The sequence below is a fragment of the Nicotiana tabacum genome, chromosome 5, assembly GCF_000715075.1.
Source record: "Nicotiana tabacum cultivar K326 chromosome 5, ASM71507v2, whole genome shotgun sequence".
Lineage (NCBI taxonomy): Eukaryota > Viridiplantae > Streptophyta > Magnoliopsida > Solanales > Solanaceae > Nicotiana > Nicotiana tabacum.
In genome coordinates this window covers 102,051,314-102,070,962 of record NC_134084.1, presented here as the reverse complement: position 1 = coordinate 102,070,962, position 19,649 = coordinate 102,051,314, and the positions used below count along the sequence as shown (strand labels likewise).

General features: G+C 41.3%; 1 protein-coding gene across 1 annotated transcript; it reads right to left on the bottom strand.

The window, feature by feature from the left end:
- Nucleotides 1–5,799: 5,799 nt before the first annotated feature.
- Nucleotides 5,800–6,345, bottom strand: LOC107765610 (uncharacterized). Its single transcript, XM_016584276.2, has one exon. The coding sequence runs from the start codon at nucleotides 6,343–6,345 to the stop codon at nucleotides 5,800–5,802; it is 546 nt and encodes a 181-aa protein (XP_016439762.1).
- Between the last annotated feature and the right edge of the window lie 13,304 nt (nucleotides 6,346–19,649).

Here is a 19,649-nt window from a genome sequence, read left to right as displayed (position 1 = left end):
TCGTAAGAGGAATTTGTAGACATAGGAGAAGGCGTACCCACGACTTTTGACTTATCGGAGGCCGAAATCACAGTACGAGAGGCAGCGACTGTATTCATTGAGGATGATGCTGGGACGGCCTCTGAAGTGCCCAATTTAGAAGAGATCAATGCAACTGTGACTTTGCATCCCCGAGAGGAGGCGATCACGGAAGGTGCATCTGGTGACAACTCTATGCTTCCTGAGCGCGAGGAGGCCTCATCTTCTAACCTCGACCACAAAGACCTTAAGATGATCGATAGCAGACGATAAATGAGGGATAAAGAAATATCACGATTCCAGTGAATCATGATTTGTTAAAAGACATCGAGGATGTGATTAATGCCCTCGATCCTCTCTACTCCAAAGCTGAGCATGTGACTCTTCGGGAGTTGAGAGATAACACTCTATCGAAGAGCATTGCCATCCTCGCTCTCAGGGTGAGTGTCGTCGCTTTTCGTTCTTTTTTCTTTGCTTTGACTTGCCTCTAATTCTTAATTCTTACTTTTCTTTGGTTTGCAGACTATCATTTTGGAGATTGAAAATGTACAGAAGGAGAGAAGCGGAAAGAAATCTACCAGAAGTTAAAGGCTAAGTACGAGGGGTTTCAAGGGAAGTAACGGGATGCTCAGAGACGACTTCGCGAGGAGGGAAACATGCCTGCCTTGAGGGAGGAGCTAAAGAAGAAAGATGAGGAGTTGATGGCATCTATAGAGAAATTCAGCTTTCTTGAGGGAGCGTTGAAAAGGAAAGAAGAGGAGCTTGAATTGAGTAAGGGCGTGTAGGTCTAATGTAGCGACTTCCAGAGCTAGGTGGTCAAATTGCAAAGTCAATTGGACGGGTGCCAGTTTGAGATAGACGCTCTTAGGGGGGAGTCGGTAAGAAGCAGCAGAAGCTCGAGGAGGCGGAGTCCTCCCGAATGTAAACTCGAAGGAGGGTTGCTATTCTAGAGTTGGCGAATAGGACTCTTCGTTCTGAGCGGGATAATATTCTATCAACGGCCGAAGCTAAAGAGGCTAGGCTCGAGGAGAGAATTGGAGAGTTGGATAAGGAGAACTCTGAGCTGCTTGAGCGAGTTTCTGCTGTTGAGGTCGAGAATGCCTAATTGCTCGAACAACCCTCTACATCCCACGTGGATAAGTATGAGGAATGGATCCTCGCCAAAGCCCAAGTAAATGTGATTCGTGAGTTGAACCAGACTGGCTTTGTTTTTAGACGACCATCGAAGAATTTCGAGTTAAAGCACGTGAGGCCCGGCTCGCCTGTGGCAATGATCCCGCCACACCTCAGCCCGATTCCACGGAAGGCGATGAGGGAAGTGTGGACAGCTCGAGGATAGTGCTTGGTATGACTCCGCTAATGGTCGAGGCTAGGAAATAAAGAATGGTGGAGATCAAGTTGGCAATGGACATTGAATTTTTAACTTTTCGTTTTTGCTCCATTTGTAGTGTACCTTTTGTTGGAGCCTTTGAACGTCTTTGTAAGACCTTTTCTATGAATACAAAAGTTTGTTTTTGTTTTGTATGTACCTTTTTGTTTTTGTGCATTCTTGTATTTGTACTTGTGTTTTGCTTCTATGCTTTTTCCATTGTTATTTTCTATTGGGTTTAGACCAGAGCCGATAAGTGTTGCTCGAATGGGTCGAATATACCGTTGAGTTAGGTTGAGGCCGAGGGCCGATAGGAGTTGTTTGAGGAGTCGAATTTACCTTTTATTAAGTCGTGGTTGAGGGCCGATAGGTGTTGTTCGAGCTGGTCGAATATATCATTGAGTTAGGTTGAGGTCGAGGGTCGATATAAGTTGTTCGAGCTGGTTGAACTTACCTTTCATTAAGTCATGACCAAGGGCCAATACATGCTATTTGAGCTGGACGAACACTTCGTTGAGTTAAGTCATGGACATGGGCTGATAGGAGTTGTTTGAACTAGTCGAACACACCTTTTAGTTAGATCGAGGTTGGAGGCCGATGGGGGTTGTTAGAGTTAATCGAATGTACCATTTCGTTGAGTTGTGGCCGTGGGCCAATTGGAATTGTTCGAGCTGGCCGAATATACTTTTATTAAGTTATGGTCGAGGGCAGATATGATTTGTTCGAGTTGATGGAACGCACCTTTTCATAGAGTTATGTCCATGGGCTAATAGGAGTTGTTCGAGTTGATCGAACGTACCTTTTCTATGGCCGTGGGCTGATAGGTGTTGTTCGAACTGGTCGAACACCTTTTTAGGAGAGCATTTTCAATGAACGTGTATCTTATTTACTTCAATACTATTACTTTGATTACATCATTTCGCCCTAAGGAAACATTTGGAGAAAATTACAAGTTTTAGGTGCTGGTTAGTGTCCCCCATCCCAGTCCCAGTATATCTAATCCTCTTATTGTTTGACTTGGAGATTCATGAGGAGTCGGGCAATAAAAAATGTGTCTGCTCTCACGTACTCCAACTCAAAGTGTCCCATTTGTCATCTCATTAAAAATCTCCTTAAGAAAACCCTATTGGAGAAAACCCTATTGGGACAACACTTAAGTGAGGAAAAAAAGAGTACGACTTATGGGACATTTCTTATTTTTCAGAAGTTGAAGTGTTTAGTGTAGCTGAGTTTTCAATTGTTTGGTAAGAGCTTCCCTTCCATAGTTTCCACTTGGAATGAACCCTTTTCCGCTTTGCCTATGATTTTGTATGGTCCATACCAGTTGGTTCCTAATTTTCCCTCTCATAGATCTCTGCCTGCTTGGGTCTTGGCTTTGAGCACGTAGTTCCCAATCTTGAGTACTTGTACCTTTGCCTTTCTGTTGTAGTAGCGTTCTGCTTGCTATTTTTGTGCGACCATGCTTATGTATGCCATATCTCGTCGCTCTTCGACCTCATCGAGGTCTTGTCTTCTATTCTCATCATTGCGTGTGCCGCTTTCATAGGAGTACCTTAGGTTGGGTTCTCCGACTTCGACTGGTATGACCGCTTTAGTTTCGTAGACTAAAGAATACAGTGTTTTCCCTATGTTCATTTTTGGGGGTTGTTATGTGAGCCCATAACACTTTTGGGAGTATTTATGGCCACAGTGCCTTGGCCTCGAGTTTATTCTTCATAATGTTTAAGATATATTTGTTTGAGGACTCTTCCTGCCCATTGCTGGCGGGGTGGTAAGGAGTTGAAAGTATCCTTTTGATGTGTCATTTTTCGAGAAACTCTATGGTATTTCTTCCCGTGATGTTTTTCCATATTAAGGCGATTACCTCTTGCTTGTGAATTTAGGCGAATGCTCCTGATTCCACCCACTTAGAGAAATAGTCAATGAAAACTAAAAGAAATATTACATTACTTCGTCCTGGCAAAACTGGTCCCATGATATCTATTCCCCATTTAATAAATGGCGACGGAGAGGTGACGGAGTGGAGGTGTTCTCCTGTATGGTGGATTATTAGGGTGTATTTCTGAGTTCGAGAAATCTGGTCGAGCTGGCAGTCGTCGAACCAAGGTAGCAACTTGCATATGTCGGTCTGGTACTTCTGTAGTCTCTGCTCTTTGATTTGGAAAGTCCTAGTGACTTGGTTGATGACGAGTTGAGGTTGCAAGGCAGCTTTAATCATCTCACCCTATATTCGAGTGCTAGTCTTAATTCTGCAATTACGACCTCATACTCGAATTTGTTGTTAGTCATATATGGGCATCTTATTGATTGGCGAACTACTTCACCGATGGGAACCTCGAGCACAGTCCCGGTCCGGACCTACAGGCATTGGACACGCCGTCGATGTGTAAGACCCAGAGGTCCTGTGTTTGGTGAGAAGATTGAGTGGCTTCTTTCTCGGCCTCAGGCATCACTTTGGCACTAATGTCTGTGATAAAGTCGGCGAGCACTTATGATTTTATTATTGTGCGAGGCTGATAGGTGATGTTGTGTTCACTTAATTCGATCGCCCTTTTTGCTAGCCTCCACGACAGCTTGGGTTTGTGCAATATGCTTCTTAAAGGAAAAGTGGTGACGACCGAGATTGGAGTGCACTGGAAGTATGGCCTAAGCTTTCGTGAAGCTATGATGAGGGCCAGAGGTAGTTTTTAAGGATGAGGATACCTCAACTCAATGTCGATACGTGTTTTACTGATATAATAAATTGGAGATTACATACCTTTGTCTTCTCAAACTAAGACTGCACTTACCACTACTTCCGAAATAGCGAGATAAATGGGGAGACACTCCCTGGGCTCGGACTTGGAGAGAAAAGGTGGTGACGACAGGTATTCCCTAAGTTCCCTCAACGCTTGTATGCATTTAGGCATCCACTCGAGGCTATTATCCTTTTTGAGTACATAAAAAAACATGCGACACCTATCAGATGACCGTAAGATAAATCTAGACAGGGTGACAATTCGACCTGTGAGTCTTTGAATTTGGTTCTTTGTGGTTAGATGTTCTAGTATCCCGTCGATGGCCTTAATCTAATCTGGGTTGACCTCGATTCCTCATTTCCAAGCTGATTTTTGAACATTTTCGTGACCAACCATTGATAAGTAATCCTCCGTGTTCTTTATCCCAAATAGGATGACATTGTAACAATACGTACCCTTGTGAGTGATGAACATAGTCTTTTCTTGGTCATCTTCCTTTATGAGTATTTGGTTGTAGCTTGAGTAGGCGTACAGAAAATGTAATAGCTCATGGTTTGTTGTTGCGTCGATGAGTTGGTCGATGTGTGATAATGAGAATGAATCCTTTGGGCATGCTTTGTTCAGGTTGGTGAAGTCCACACACATCATCCATTTCCCATTTTTATTTTTACCGTGTTCTTCAACCCAAATAGGATGACCTTGTAACAATACATTCCCTTGTGAGTGATGAATGCAGTCTTTTCTTGGTCATCTTCCTCTATGAGTATTTGTTTGTAGCTTGAGTAGGCGTAAAAAAATGTAATAGCTCATGGTTTGTTGTTGCATCGATGAGTTGGTCGATAAGTGATAACGAGAATGAATCCTTTGGGCATGCTTTGTTCAGGTCGGTGAAGTCCACACACATCCTCCATTTCCATTCTTCTTTTTACCGTGTTCTTCAACCCAAATGGGATGACCTTGTAACAATACGTTACCTTGTGAGTGATGAACGCAGTCTTTTCTTGGTCATCTTCCTCTATGAGTATTTGGTTGTAGCTTGAGTAGGCGTAAAAAAATGTAATAGCTCATGGTTTGTTGTTGCATCGATGAGTTGGTCGATGTGTGATAATGAGAATGAATCCTTTGGGCATGCTTTGTTCAGGTCGGTGAAGTCCACACACATCATCCATTTCCCATTTTTCTTTTTATTATTACCACATTAGCGATCCACCTAGGATATTTCGACTCCCTGATAGAATCGTTGGCCAATAACTTTTCTACTTCTTCATAGACGGCCTGATTGATTGCAGGGTTGAACTTTCGTCGGACCTGCCTTACTGGAGGGTAGTAGAAGTCAATGTTTAGCCTGTGCATGTCTATCTCCTTGGGGATGCCGGGAATATCTGCATGGCTAAAAGAAAATAAATCGGCGTTAGTTATTAAGAGTTTATTGAATCTACCTAAGTCTTGGAGTTTGTAGCTAATGCATGATTTTTTGCTTGGGTCATTGTGATCTAGCTGGACGTGATCGAGGTCTTATATGGTCGATTCTGCGGCTTCGACCATTTCTAGGTCCATAATGAATTCTTTGGCTTCGGCTTGTGGTGACCTCGAACCTTCTGATTGCTATGCTTCTTTTTCCTTTTCTTTCTTTTCTTGAGTTGTCGTACCGTCTATGGCAATTCGATAACATTCCTAGGATGTGCATTGTTCCCCTCGTATACTGAATATCCCTAGGGTGTTGGGAATTTGATCACTTGGTACAAGCTGGATGGGATGTCTCTCATGCAGTGTATCCATTGTTTGTCCCAAAATGGAGTTATATGCGGTGTCCTGGTCCATGATATGAAATGTTATTTCCAGAGTCACCCTACCAGCGAGGACAGGGAGTGTGATCTCTCCTGAAGTCCGTTCAACTACATTTGTAAAACTAGTTAGTGTAATGCACTGCGTCACTAACTTATCCTTGAGTCTCATCTCTGTAAGGACTCGAGGATGGATGATGTATGCCCTGTTTCCGTCATCTACCATAATTCTTCTAACATCAGTATCTGAAATTCGTAAAGTAATGACTAGTGCATCATTGTGATGGAAAGTCAAACTATCGGCATCTGACTCATTAAAGATGATACTTTCTTCGATTTCGTCATACCGTTCATGGGTGATCAATCTTTTGAGTTTGTGAATTCCGGTGAATTTGATACCATTGATAGAGGTGTCGTCACTGCCACCAATAATCATATTGATAGTGCGAGCTGGTAAAGACGCTTTGGTGGGCCTAGGCGTTCTTGACCCCTTGCTAAAGTGTTCACGCCTTTGTCACTGAGTAATTCTTTGAGATGTCCTTGTTGCTGCAAGTTTGCTATTTCTAGTCTCGGAGCATGGCGATCTTCTATTTTATGTCCACATTCTTGGTGGAACTCGCAAAGGGCGTCAGACTTCCTGGTGCTCGGGTCGGACCTCATCTTTAGAGGCCACTTTACCTTTGTTCTAAGCTTCTCAAGGGTGTATAACACCTTTGTAGGTGACACAAAAAAGTTGTGAGCAGATAGTAAGGGGGTTCATGTGATTGCCTGATCACAGTCTAGAGGGGGCCGTCTTTGTAGCAGAAGGAAGAGACGTGTGTCCTGACATAGGATTGACGTCGTTCCTTGCCTAGACGCGATACTAGATGGACTCTCCTTGTGTTGTACCTGTATTTTTTTCTGAGCTCAGATTGTACAGAGATGAGTCATCGATTTGGATCATTGAGGTCATTATCGTCTTCCCTGACCTCGACACAGTAGGCATTATGGAGTTTGTCCCAAGTGGATGGTGGGTACTTCATTAACTGACTTAGTAGCTTTCTGGTCGCCCACGAGCCCTGTTTGCTCAATCTGTTCTGAAAGCTGTCACGGCCATCCCCTCGGAGACGTTTGTTAAAGTCATCCTCACCATGTTGAATCAGGCGAGGAAGTCCCTCAGTCCCTCTCCTGGGGATTGCTTGATGTCAAAGATATCGTTCACCCTTGTTTCAGCTTTCTTGGCCCTGGCATGTGCCGTTACGAACTTATCGGCCATATCTTCGAATATTTCTATTGAATAGCCTGGTAGCTGTGAATACCACATCAACTCCCCTCCAGTGAGAGTTTTACCAAATGTTTTCAGCAAGGTGGAGACACCTACTCTTTAGTGAGGTCATTGCCTTTTACGGCGGTGATGTAGTGAGTTACATGATCTTTGGGATCGGGCGTTCCATCGTAGATTCTGAGATATGGGGGCATCTTGAAAGTTTTTGGTATGGCATTAGGGGCTGCTTCTTCCTTGTATGGTTGTTCCACAAACCTACCGCCGTCTCTTTTCGGCAATAATTTGGGGCACCTGGTATTTTGTCTACCCGTTCCTGGTGCTCCTTCATTTGTTCCTTGAGTGCTTTGTTCTTGTTTTCCATTTCTTCCATTATTTTCAACATGGCGGCTTGGATGTTATCACCTACACTATCAACATTTGTATGAGTGTTACCTGAAGTTTGGAGGGTTCGGTTGGTCATCGTGTTCATTCCTGCGTTGTGCTGCATGGATCCTTGTGGTTTCTATGGTCGTGCATGAGGCTTGCTTACTAATCACGTTGACTAGAGTGTCAGTCAACCATGCTTTAGGGAGTTCTTTTACTACGGGTAGTACCCCTTCTCCCGTGGACGTAGAGGCCCCCTTCCCATTTGATTTGGTTGTGTTGGAAAACGGCATAGGCGACCTCCCTGGTCTGGGGGAGGACGTGGTAGTCGCCTCCTCATCTTGGGTGTCATACTCTTTGTCGATGACACTCATGAGGTTGAGCAGGGCGTTGTCTGCCGCTTTTATCCGGCTTCCTTGGTTACATGCCATGGAATTTTTGTATACACACAAAGAAAAAGGATAACCTTTGTGGTTTGTTAGATCAACAAGTCACGTGAGTTATAGAGCTGATGGAAACTAAAAATTTGACTGAAAAATCCCCATAGACAACGACAAACTATATGACCCAAATTTTTTATATAGGTTTATACAATTAGATTTATAGCGACAGAAGAGTTAATGTAAGTCAATATTAATACCCAAATGATAAATCAAGTGTATATGCTACTGGATTACAATAAATAAGAGTAATAATGGAGTAACGAATGACTCAAGAATATTAAAAAGAGCAATAAATAACAATAAATGACATTTAAGTAAACAAATGAATAGAGGTCACCCGATAAAGGTGAGATTCCCCAATAATTCCTCTAACAATGACATATAATGATAATCTTTTGAATATTTCGTCCTTCTTGGATCGGGAAAGAAAAGATAGACAATGATTAAAAAGGTAAACTTTGTACGTATGTGATAATATTCAGAGAATGTCAATAAATTGTTCTTTACCAAAAAGTGTTTAATCCCCCCTACAACTATGTATATTTCTCTTTTAAGGGTACATGAGCTACAAAATCCTAGATAGTACAACTAGGAGGAATATTCACTGAAATATTTTCTAGGGAATAAAATCCTAGACTAGCCATTTCTGCTCTTTGAAGAGGAATGCTCGTCCTCATCCTCGTCTTTTATCGAGTCACTTCGACCTTGTCGACGACCTGTTATCTTCTCGTGATGTCGACCCTTTGAAATCAAGACATCGCACCATTTTGACGACACATGTCAATCTCCGAAGGCTTCATTCATGTCAGGTCAACATGTGACATTACTTTTTCACCCATACAAAAAAATCTTATAATACAAAAAAAAAATTGTAATGGACCATAATATGAATCTCAGGAAAATGATATTCCATTACAAATGTTCTTTTAAATATGTGGCTGTTTTCACAAAAAATTGGTAAATAAATATAAAAGATCTTTATAGAATTATTTTCTTTTATTCAAATTGTAGTAAACTCTTTCCCCTATACATATAAAACCTTACAGCCTTCTGTTCTAAACAGATTCATAAACCACCGTTGCATCTTGTTCTTCTCACAGCTCTAACACCCCAAGAAACATAACTAAATTTTTACCCTTATTTTCCCTTCTCTTCTCCTTTCTAATTAAAGTTCCATCAATTGATATTGTCTAACATGGAAGGTGGAGGTTCGTTGATGCACAGAAACAAAGCTGTATTATTTCAAGAACAAGTCCTTCATCAGTACTAGGTACGAACAAGCTGGATTCACAAACAATATCCAAAATGAAGCCAAAAATTCGCATAATTCACATATTTGCTCCTAGGGGTGTACATGGACTGTATTGATTCAGTTTTATTGGGTTTTTCAAATTCTTTTTGCATGAATATTATTTTAATCTTACTTTGTTAAATATTTTATAAGTAAATATATGTTTAGTAAATTTAAAAATTAACAAATATATGATCTATTAAAATATTCTTGTGGGACAATTTTCTTAGTAATACGTAATAGTTATTTTTTTTTGAATAATCTGACAATAATTTTTCATTGATGTACATTTTCAAGATTAACCAAATTTAATTATTAAAATAAAACTCAATATGATATCTAAATAATGATATATTCTATTTACTTTTAAATTATTAAAATACCACTTCAAATTCGAAAAAGATATAAGAATTTCATAGATCTTGACATATGGAAAAACAAAAAAATTGACGCATTTGAGTAACACTGGATATGAAAGAGATCATACAACCCATTATTTAAAGTTATAAAAAAGGGAGCACTTCACATTTAACTAGGGGTATACATAAGCCGATTGGTTCGGATTTTTCAATTATCAAACCAAACTAATTGGTTCGAAATTTTAAATCTATAAACCAAACCAAATCAACAAAAGTCAAATTTTTCAATCTCGATTTTTCTCGCGTTTTTGGTTTTCTCGAATTTTTTGAATTTTTTCGGGTAAACTTTTCATAGCATAAAATATATAACTTGTGCTCTAATATATCTTAGGTTCTAGTAGGAAAACACTATATAAGATGTTATCCAAGAAAATAATATAAATTAGTGTGAGATGAGTCATGGTATTATACTAATAAAATACTCAGCAAGTCACATAAAATAAATATTGCTAATTGTTAGTTAGTTAGTTAGCTGTTGTGTAAATAAGCATAGTCCTACATGGAATAGGAGTAGTGTAGGCATTGCTATTTGTTATAAATAAGATACTTGTATTATAGTTAATATATGTGAATAATATATTTTTTGGTGCATTCTCACATGGTATCAGAGCCTGTGTTTTAGATCCTAAAGCATCAACTCCCAAAGACATCATTGGATTGAAGAGATGTCTATAAAATTATCACCAAACCCTAGTGAACATCTCCGGCAGCAGCCTCCTTAGGGGGAGTCTTGTGGCCTTGTATGTCGCTTGTACCAGTCACTTTATAGTCTAAAATAGCCTCCTCGAGCCTAGTTTGGTAAATTCAGCTTAGTTATCCAGGAGTTTGGCATGACTCGTAGTGAAGCTGATCACTTTGTGTTTTATCAGCATTCTGCTTCAAATCTTTGTATTTATCTGGTGGTCTATGTTGATGATATTGTTATTATTGGCAATGATCATTATGATATTAATAATTTGAAGCAGCACCTCTTCCAGCGTCACGACCCAAAATTCACTTAAGGCCGTGATGGCGCCGGACACCACTGTCAGGCAAGCCAACACAAAATAGTTAATTTAGTTCTCATTTTGGTATTTTTGAAATCATAATTTCCTTCAATTTAACTAGTAAAAGATGAATTTTACAGATTAAATAATAATATTTTTAGCAAATTTCAATACTGAATAATCCAATAATCATCCCAAAACCCGGTGTCACAAGTGCATGAGCATTTACTAGGAAGTAAAATAAAATACAATAACTGTCCGGAATACAAAATTGGACAGAAAAAAATACAAGTACTCTGAAGGAGACTCTGCTGGCTGCGAATCGTCTCATAAGATGCAGCTCACCTAAATCTCTGTATGAACCATGCCGTCGTGCCCACGAGGCCACTAGACATACATGTGCCTGTACAATAAAATGTACAGCAAGTGTAGTATGAGTACGAAAATAACGCGTACCCAATAAGTATCCAGTCTAACCTCAAAGAAGTAGTAACGAGGGGTCGACTTTGACACTTACTAGTGGTCCAATAATATCAGCTGCAGTAAATAACAACAACAATCCAGTAAAATTCCTCTAGTGGGGTCTGGGGAGGGTAGTGTGTATGCAGACCTTACCCCTACCCCGAATGAGTAGAGAGGCTGTTTTTGGAAAACCCTTGGCTCAAGAAAACAAAAAAACAAAAGGAGGCAATATTAGTAATCCTCATAAATCGTAAGAAAAATAGGAACAATATGAAATGTAGAAGAAAGATGCAAAGCTAAAGGGAAAGCTAATAAAAAGGTCTTGCATTGAAAAACGAGATAGTAAGACACAACATTGCCATTAACTAACTATCTTAGACAAAAAAACCCTACTAGACTAGTCTTACAAATGTACGAAGTAATGCATGACTCAAATGCCTCCTAACCTATAACCCTAATACTCGACCTCTACATCTTCCTATCAAGTGTCACGTCCTCGGAAATTTGAAGCCTCGTCATATCCTACCTGATCACCTCTCCCCAATATTTCTTAGGTCGCCCTTTACCTCTTCTCGTGCACTCCACAACCAGCTGCTCACACCTCCTTACCGGAGCATCTAGGCTTCTCCTCTTAACATGCCCGAACCATCTTAGCCTCGCTTCCCGCATCTTGGCATCAATGGGAGCTACGTGCACCTTCTTCTGAATAGCATCATTCCTAATCTTATCCATCCTAGTGTGCCCACACATCCACCTCAACATCCTCATTTTTGCTACTCATCTGCTGGATATGTGAGTTCTTAACAGACCAACACTCAACCCCATACATCATGGCCGGTCTAACCACCGCTTTATAGAACTTACCTTTGAGTATCAGTGGAAATCTCTTGTCACACATGACTCCAGATGCTAACCTCCACTTCATCCATCCTACCCCAATACGGTATGTGACATCCTCGTTGATCTCCCTTCCCTCTTGGATAACCGACCTAAGGTACTTCAAGCTACCTATACTAGGGATGACCTGTGATTCAAGCCTTACATCCACGCCCACTTCCCCCGGTTCAGCGCTAAACTTACACTCCAGGTATTCCATCTTCGTTCTGCTCAACTTGAAACCCTTAGACTCAAGAGCCTATCTCCAAACCTCTAGCCTATCGTAAATACCGGCTCACGACTCATCAGTAAGAACTATGTCATCGGCGAATAACATACACTATGGCACCTCTCCTTGAATATGTCTTGTTAATGTGTCCATCACCAGGGCGAATAAGAACAGACTAAGTGCAGAACCTTGGTGTAACCCCATTACAACTGGAAAATACTCAAAGTCGCCTCCTACTGTCCTAACCCGAGTCTTAGATCCATCATACATGTCCTTAATCGCCATAATGTATGGAACCGACACACCTTTTGCCTCCAAGCATCTCCAGATAACTTCTCTAGGAACCTTCTCATACGCTTTCTCAACGTCAATAAACACCATGTACAAATCCTTCTTCTTCTCCTTATATAGTTCCACCAACCTCCTAGCAAGATGTATAGCTTCTGTAGTTGAACGACTTAGCATGAACCTAAATTGGTTGTCGGATACAGACACTGTCATCCGCACCCTCGCTTTAACCACCCTCTCCCACACTTTCATGGTATGACTTAGTAATTTGATACCCCTATAATTGTTACAACTCTAGATATCACCTTTGTAGAATACATTAGAACCACCGTACTCTACCTCCACTCATCTGGCATCCTCTTCGGCTTAAAAATAACATTAAACAACCCAGTCAACCACCTCAAACCTACTCTCCCCACGCACTTCCAAAATTCCACCAGAATCTCATCTGGCCCGGTCGCTCTGCCCCTACTCATCTTACGCATAATTTCCACGACCTCCTCAACCTTGATGCGCATGCAACACCCAGAGTCATGGTGACTCCTGGAGTGCTCCAATTTTCCTAGCACAATATCCTTATCCCCTTCTCCATTCAGAAGTTTATGAAATAAAGTCTGCCATCTTCGATTGATTTGGGCATCTTCCATCAATACTCTACCATCTTCATCCTTGATGCATCTCACTTGGTCCAAATCTCGAGCCTTCCTCTCTCTTAACTTGGCTAACAGGAATAACTTCTTCTCCCCGCCTTTGTCCCCCAGTTCCTCGTATATACGACTATAAGCCACAACATTAGCCTCTATCACCGCTATCTTAGCTTCTTTCCTAGCTACCTTATACCTCTCCATGCACGCTCACCTCTCCTCCTCACCTTTGCTCCCCACTAACTTCAGGTACGCCCCCTTCTTTGCTTCTATTTTACCTTGGACCACTTCATTCCACCACCAGTCTCCTTTGTGCCTCCTAGAGGTGCCCGTCGAGACCCATAATACCTCTCTCGCAGCATTCCTTATACAGTCTACTGTCGGTGACCACATAGCACTCGCGTCACCGCTTCTTCTCCAAGCTCCCATAACCGACAATCATCGCTCCAATTCTTCGGCTTTATCCTTAGTTAAGCTCCCCACCTGATTCTCGGTCTTTCTCAAGTAGAACGTTTCCTCCTTCTTAACATAATACCTATGTCCATCACCAAAAGCTTATGCTGCATCGTGAGTATCTCACTCAAAATCACTTTGAAATCCTTGCACAACCCTCTATCCTCCCTCATGAGGAGGAAATAGTCAATATGAGTCTTCTCTACCACATTTTGAAAATTAATCAAATGCTCCTCCCTTTTCAGAAAGCTAGAGTTCGCAATCACCAACCCAAAAGCCTTAGCGAAGTCCAACAGCGAGGTACCTCATCCGTTCCTTTCCCCAAAATCGAAGCCTTCGTGTACTTCTCTATAACCACCTGCGGTTGACCCAATATGACCATTGAAATCCCCTCCTATAAATAGCTTCTCAGCAGGCGGAACCTGGCGCACAATCTCATCTAATCCCTCCCAGAAGCGTCGTTTAACCTCCTCATCTAGACCCGCATGCGGCGTATAGACGCTAATGACGTTCATGGTTCACTCTCCAACCACCAACGTAATAATCATCAATCTATCATTCACTCATCTAACCTCAACCACAGATTCTCTAAATTCCCTATCCACCAAGATACCCACTCCATTCTTACCTCTCTGGACTTCTGAGTACCAAAGTTTTTACCCGTCCGCGTCCTTCGCCCTCGACCCTACCCACCTTGTCTCCTAGACATACGCTATATTGACTCTCCTCTTCTGAAGGATCTTTGCCAACTCAATAGACTTACCCGTCAATGTACCCACATTCCATGACGCAATTCTCAACCTATAGACACCCTTATTCCCTTTACCTACCTTGCCTCCCGACCCACGTCCTAACCCCTGCCCTACCTCCCGCCCCGCCCCCTAGTCCCCCCAAGGACATGACCTCACTCGACTATCCCAGACTACAGCCACTATATCTACGACAGACTAAGGGGAACCACTAACACACATAAGGCAACAGACCAAACTAGAGAAAGACAAGATGCAAGTACATGCACACTAATACGGTGAATAAACTAATACTAACTAAGATAACAACAATTTAACTAACACAACAAGTGGAAACAGGAAAACGGGAGTCACCAACTCTCATGAGTAGAACTTGGGAATTGTCCTGGTATATACGACGATGTTGCGGCCACCTCGCACGTTCTTGTCCCACTCCTGCTGCCCCTTGCTAGCACTCGCCCAGATTGTTCTTTAATCTTTGCACACACATGTCCCGTTCGCCGCTAATAGCCCCAGGCCCTAACCTAAAATACACACAAAATACCATGAAGCCAAACAAAGAAAAGATGGGTTGTCACTGCTACCACTGGTGAGGCCCCACCCGTAGCAAAGGAGAGCCAAAAAATGATGAAATAAAATTTTAAGTTGATTTAAAAATAGTCAGTAATGAATAAAAAGGCCATTATAAACTTAGTAAAAATTAGATCTTCACTAAGTTCTTTACAAATTACGACAGAAAAAAGCAGAAACCAAAGTTTGGATTTTTGTGGTCGAAAGTAGCCTACCGGAGGAAAAGCCAAGAAAATCATATAAAAATAGAAAAAAGCAAATCTTTACCTTAGAAACAGCAAAACCCAGAAAGGATCGGTGTGAAATAAAATAAAATTTTTTACCTCAGAATCAGCTGCAGTAAAGACGTGAATAAATATGAAACAGAGTAAATATATCGAATAAACAAGTATAAAATACGTGGTACAATTTCCCTCTTTATAATTTTACTTGAGCTCTGATCGAGGCCAACCCTGTACTACTACAAAGTAGCAAGAGTGGTCGAAGCAGCTTTTACCCGAGAAGGTCGGGATCGATTTCAACAGGGAGCTAGAGATTGGAGTTAAGTTTCTATCTAAATTGGAGTTGCGTAATTGTTCCTAATTACACTTCTATTCATAATTGGTTTTGATATTACTTCTAATTTTATACTACTAAAATGCTAAATTAGTCTAAGTGAAGCTAAGAGTAAACTATTGAAAGTTGTCTAAATTGGTAAAAGACACTAGGGAAGTGACTTTCTCCTAGGTGGGTGATTGACGGATTCTCGAGTCTAAGGCTAGATTTCACATTTGGGGAGTATGATATAACCATTGCACAATTCTACTCACTCTATACCTCTCGGTAGTTTGAGTAATTTTGCTCTAATTGACTTTCTTAAGACCAATTGGGTATGATAATTTGTGCAAGCAATAGAGATTCAAGTCGGCTATTACTATCTCTAGGTTTAAACCTTTAATTGAGGCTATCAATATCTTGAATACGCCCCAATTCCTTGTTGGACCAATTTCATGGACTTAGGCTCTCTTTCTCAAGAAGAGCCAAAATTAACTAGGCATAAACTAGTGTTTGCAACCATTAATTCAACATTTAAACCATAAATTAGTCCAAATATCAAACACCCATAGACATTCAATCCTTAAAACACAAGACCCATCAATTACCCACACTAGGGTTGAGCCACAACCCTAGCTAAATGGTCTAGCTACTCATGATTATAGAAGAAAACAAAGAATTAGATGAAGAAAAATCCATAATATTTAATTACTTGATAAAACTTGAAGATTCAATGATGAAACTAAGCTAAAATTACTCAAAATAGAAATAGAGTACTGTTCACGAGCGCAGCTCTTCGTCAAAATACAACTGATGACCTAAAAATGGGAAAAAACTATTAATACTAGGCCGAAAATTCTGGAAAAAAATACCCCTGCGGGGCTAGTGCGAACCGCACTAAGGCTCTTGGCTGAAATAATCTACTTTCTGAAGTTGGCCACCGCGAGCCGCACAAAATGCACTGCGATCGCGGTGGCTTCTATTGCGGTTTGCACAAAATGGACCGCGGTCCACATTGGACATATTCCTCCAACTTGGAAACTCTATGATCTTGGGCTTTGCAGACTGCACAAAGTCGAGTGCGGCCGCAATGAAGTCAATGTGGTCCACACAAAATACTTTGCGGCCGCGTTGCTTGGTTGCCTAAAATGAACACTCTCTGAACCTCCTCTTTGCGGACCGCACAGAATGGTGTGTGACCGTACTAGTCCTATTATACTGAGCTTGGCATTGTTCTTGGTACTTGTGCATGTTTCACTCATTTTTGAGCCGGTTTTGACAGATTGTTGCCTTGTTGACCAAACCCTGCAATCAAGTACAACATGTGAGCCTTTGGAACTATTTTGTACACATTTCTAATCAAAACTTAAGCAAGAAAGAGTGTAAAATGCATCATAATCCCTAGTTATCAACTCCCCCAAACTTAAGCTTTTGCTTGTCCTCAAGCAAACAAAATAAGACCCACCCTTTAAGAGTAAATCCAAGAAAATTGTGCTGACCTAAAGTGACCTCATCTAGCATCAATTGGTACTAACAATTTCCCTCAATTCAAATGAATGATTAACAACATTCACTCTTTTGAACACCATGGATTTAGTGCGACACAAGAGGCTCAAGAGTTGACTTAACACATCAAAGAAACTCTTTCTATTACTTTGGTCATTGCGAAATCCAAACTCACACATCCTCGACTCTCCCTAAGAAAACCTCACCTTTAGGATAGTAGCACTCAAAACGAGGTTAATGGAAATACACTCATCTCTCTCAAGGAAAAATCACAAGTCCGGCTCTAAGTACCATATGCTTGCCCCTTATGTGAGTCACCACTAATGTAAGCTTCATTCAACTCAAGATTATATAGGGCTTTTGTGGAGACATAGTGAAGGCTTTTGGTTCAGGGTAGGAAATGCTTGATCTAAGTAGGTTCCATATTCCCTTTAGCACTTCTTTTGCTTCGTTTTGGCACACACTCACTTAACTTTTTAAGTCATTTCACTTATTTCTAAGGGGTTAGAGAGACACACTGTCACTCTTTCTTGTTCATTTAAAATCTTTTCTCCTTTCTCAACTTTCCACACCTTCCATTCTTTGCTTTTTTATTGAATCCCTTCATTCTTTTCTACATTGAACATTCTTTTTGTCTTTTTGATTTTCTTTCTTTTTTATCGCCTTTCCTTTTCTTCATTTCGTACCTTTTACCACTTTGTTTCAATCCTCGTCTCCCCCCCCTGACTTATACTTTTGCCATATGCTAAGGAAAGATCGGGTGCCAAGAGAGTGTATCTTTAGAACGAGTAAAGGCTTGTATCGTGGTTCTTGAAGGAAAAAGGTCTAAGGCTCAAAAGGGTTGACTAGGGATTTTATCATTGGTAGGCTATGAAATTGTTCAAGATATCATTCGGATCAAGGAGAGCCTATAATCATATCTCAAGTCAAACTACACTTAGGATTTCGCCTAGACAAACATTCAGGGCAAGTTCTAGACCAATGTCTTAGGACTTGGGCTTGCAATTCAAATTCTCACCACACAAGCTATGGGATTGCTAAAGACACAGAGTCGGGGTCCCACAACAACCTTACATAAGATTTGAGCACACAATGGTCCCAAAAAACAACTTGATGATTATCGGCCAACACAAGAGTCTCAAGGTCACAACTTTCACCATCCTATACACAATGATTTTTTTTACCATACGATCAAAGGCAAATATGTTAGGCCCAAGTGAAGCTTTGCTTGAGGCAGCCTTACCAACTAACTACTAAAAAGCAAAAAGAAAAACAGACTCAAACCCTTAAAAAGGTTGTTGTGCCATCCATCATCGGGAAGAGCCACCCGATTTACCCAAATTCCACCTTTGGAAAGAACCGTGGCATTAAGAAAACCAAAGGATTATTGCAAAAACTCAAAATAAGAAGCTACGAACATAAAATAAGAAGCTAAGAAAGGAAAAATGCGGAAAGTAAAATGAATATGTACAAGAGGGAATTTAATCGAATATACAATAGGGGGAATAAATATATACATAAGAACATAACTTTTATATAAAGACCCAAAGTAAAAAGTACGAAAAGTGCAATGAAATGCTAAAATTATATACACACCAAAGATAAAAAAGAAAGAAAGCATAAAATATTGTCATATGTACAGTCATCCAAATATCCAAATAGGGCTACCCCCTCAAATAAAAGCTGTCATTGTCCTCAATGCCAACTAACCAAAACAAGCACAAAAATAGAGAAGAGAGGAAAAAGAAACTCCCTATGCGCCCTCTATCTGCATGGGATCCTCAGTTTGGGTCCCTGAGTCCTCTATCTACTCGGGAACCTGTGACTGGCTCCCTGTGTTCTGTGGCTCTGCTGGGACCTGGGCTTGGACCTGGACTGAGTCCTGGACTGAGTCCTGGGGCTGGCAGGGGCTAGCTGGAGGAACCTCCCTGCGGGTCCTCCAACTGAATAACTGTATCGTCAGACCGGACGATCACCCTCTTCCTCTTGGGAGGCCTCTCAGACTCCTGCTTTTGCTGGGGCTGGGTGCTGGTGCTGGGTCATGCAATAACAAATCTAAAGGCAGGTGATTCGCCTTTATTTTCTTAACCTCGACCCCTAGCTCCTTCACCGACTCTTTTGAAGTCGAGTCTTCCTCATTTTCTTTGCCTCCCTAGCAAGTTACTTGAGTGCCTTTACATGTGAATCAACAACGTCCGTAAGCAATTTATGATTCTTTAGGATTTTCTTCTGGTTGTCCAGAAGATCCTTGAGAGTGTCCTCAATGGACTGTAGGACCCGTGGAGGAGGAGGTGCTGACTGAGCTGCCACCAAGGTAGATAGTACAGATAGCTTAGAAGTAGCTGTCTGCATCCAATTGTTGATGCTGGCAAGGGCTTGGCTCAGGCGGTGGGCAGTCAATGGGTATGCAGTGGTGGAGGGTATCTCTGGAGCTGTAGAAGTGGATGGACCTGGGGCCATGTCTACTGAGGTGGAAGGAGGCTGAGTATGAGCCACTACCACTACTGGCTCTTAAGACTGGCCAGTCGAAGTAGTGGCTTTGCCCTTAAAGTGCTTGCCTTTAGGGTTGTCATCACCCTGTAGGCTATACCGTTACCGTGAGAAAGGTGCCTTCGTCTTCACTTTCATATCAAACTTTCACTTTTCCACATCTTGGTCCCCCA

What these genes read in the sequence shown, in the direction of transcription:
- LOC107765610 (XM_016584276.2), bottom strand. Translation starts at nt 6,345, where the DNA reads ATGATTATTGGTGGCAGTGACGACACCTCTATCAATGGTATCAAATTC.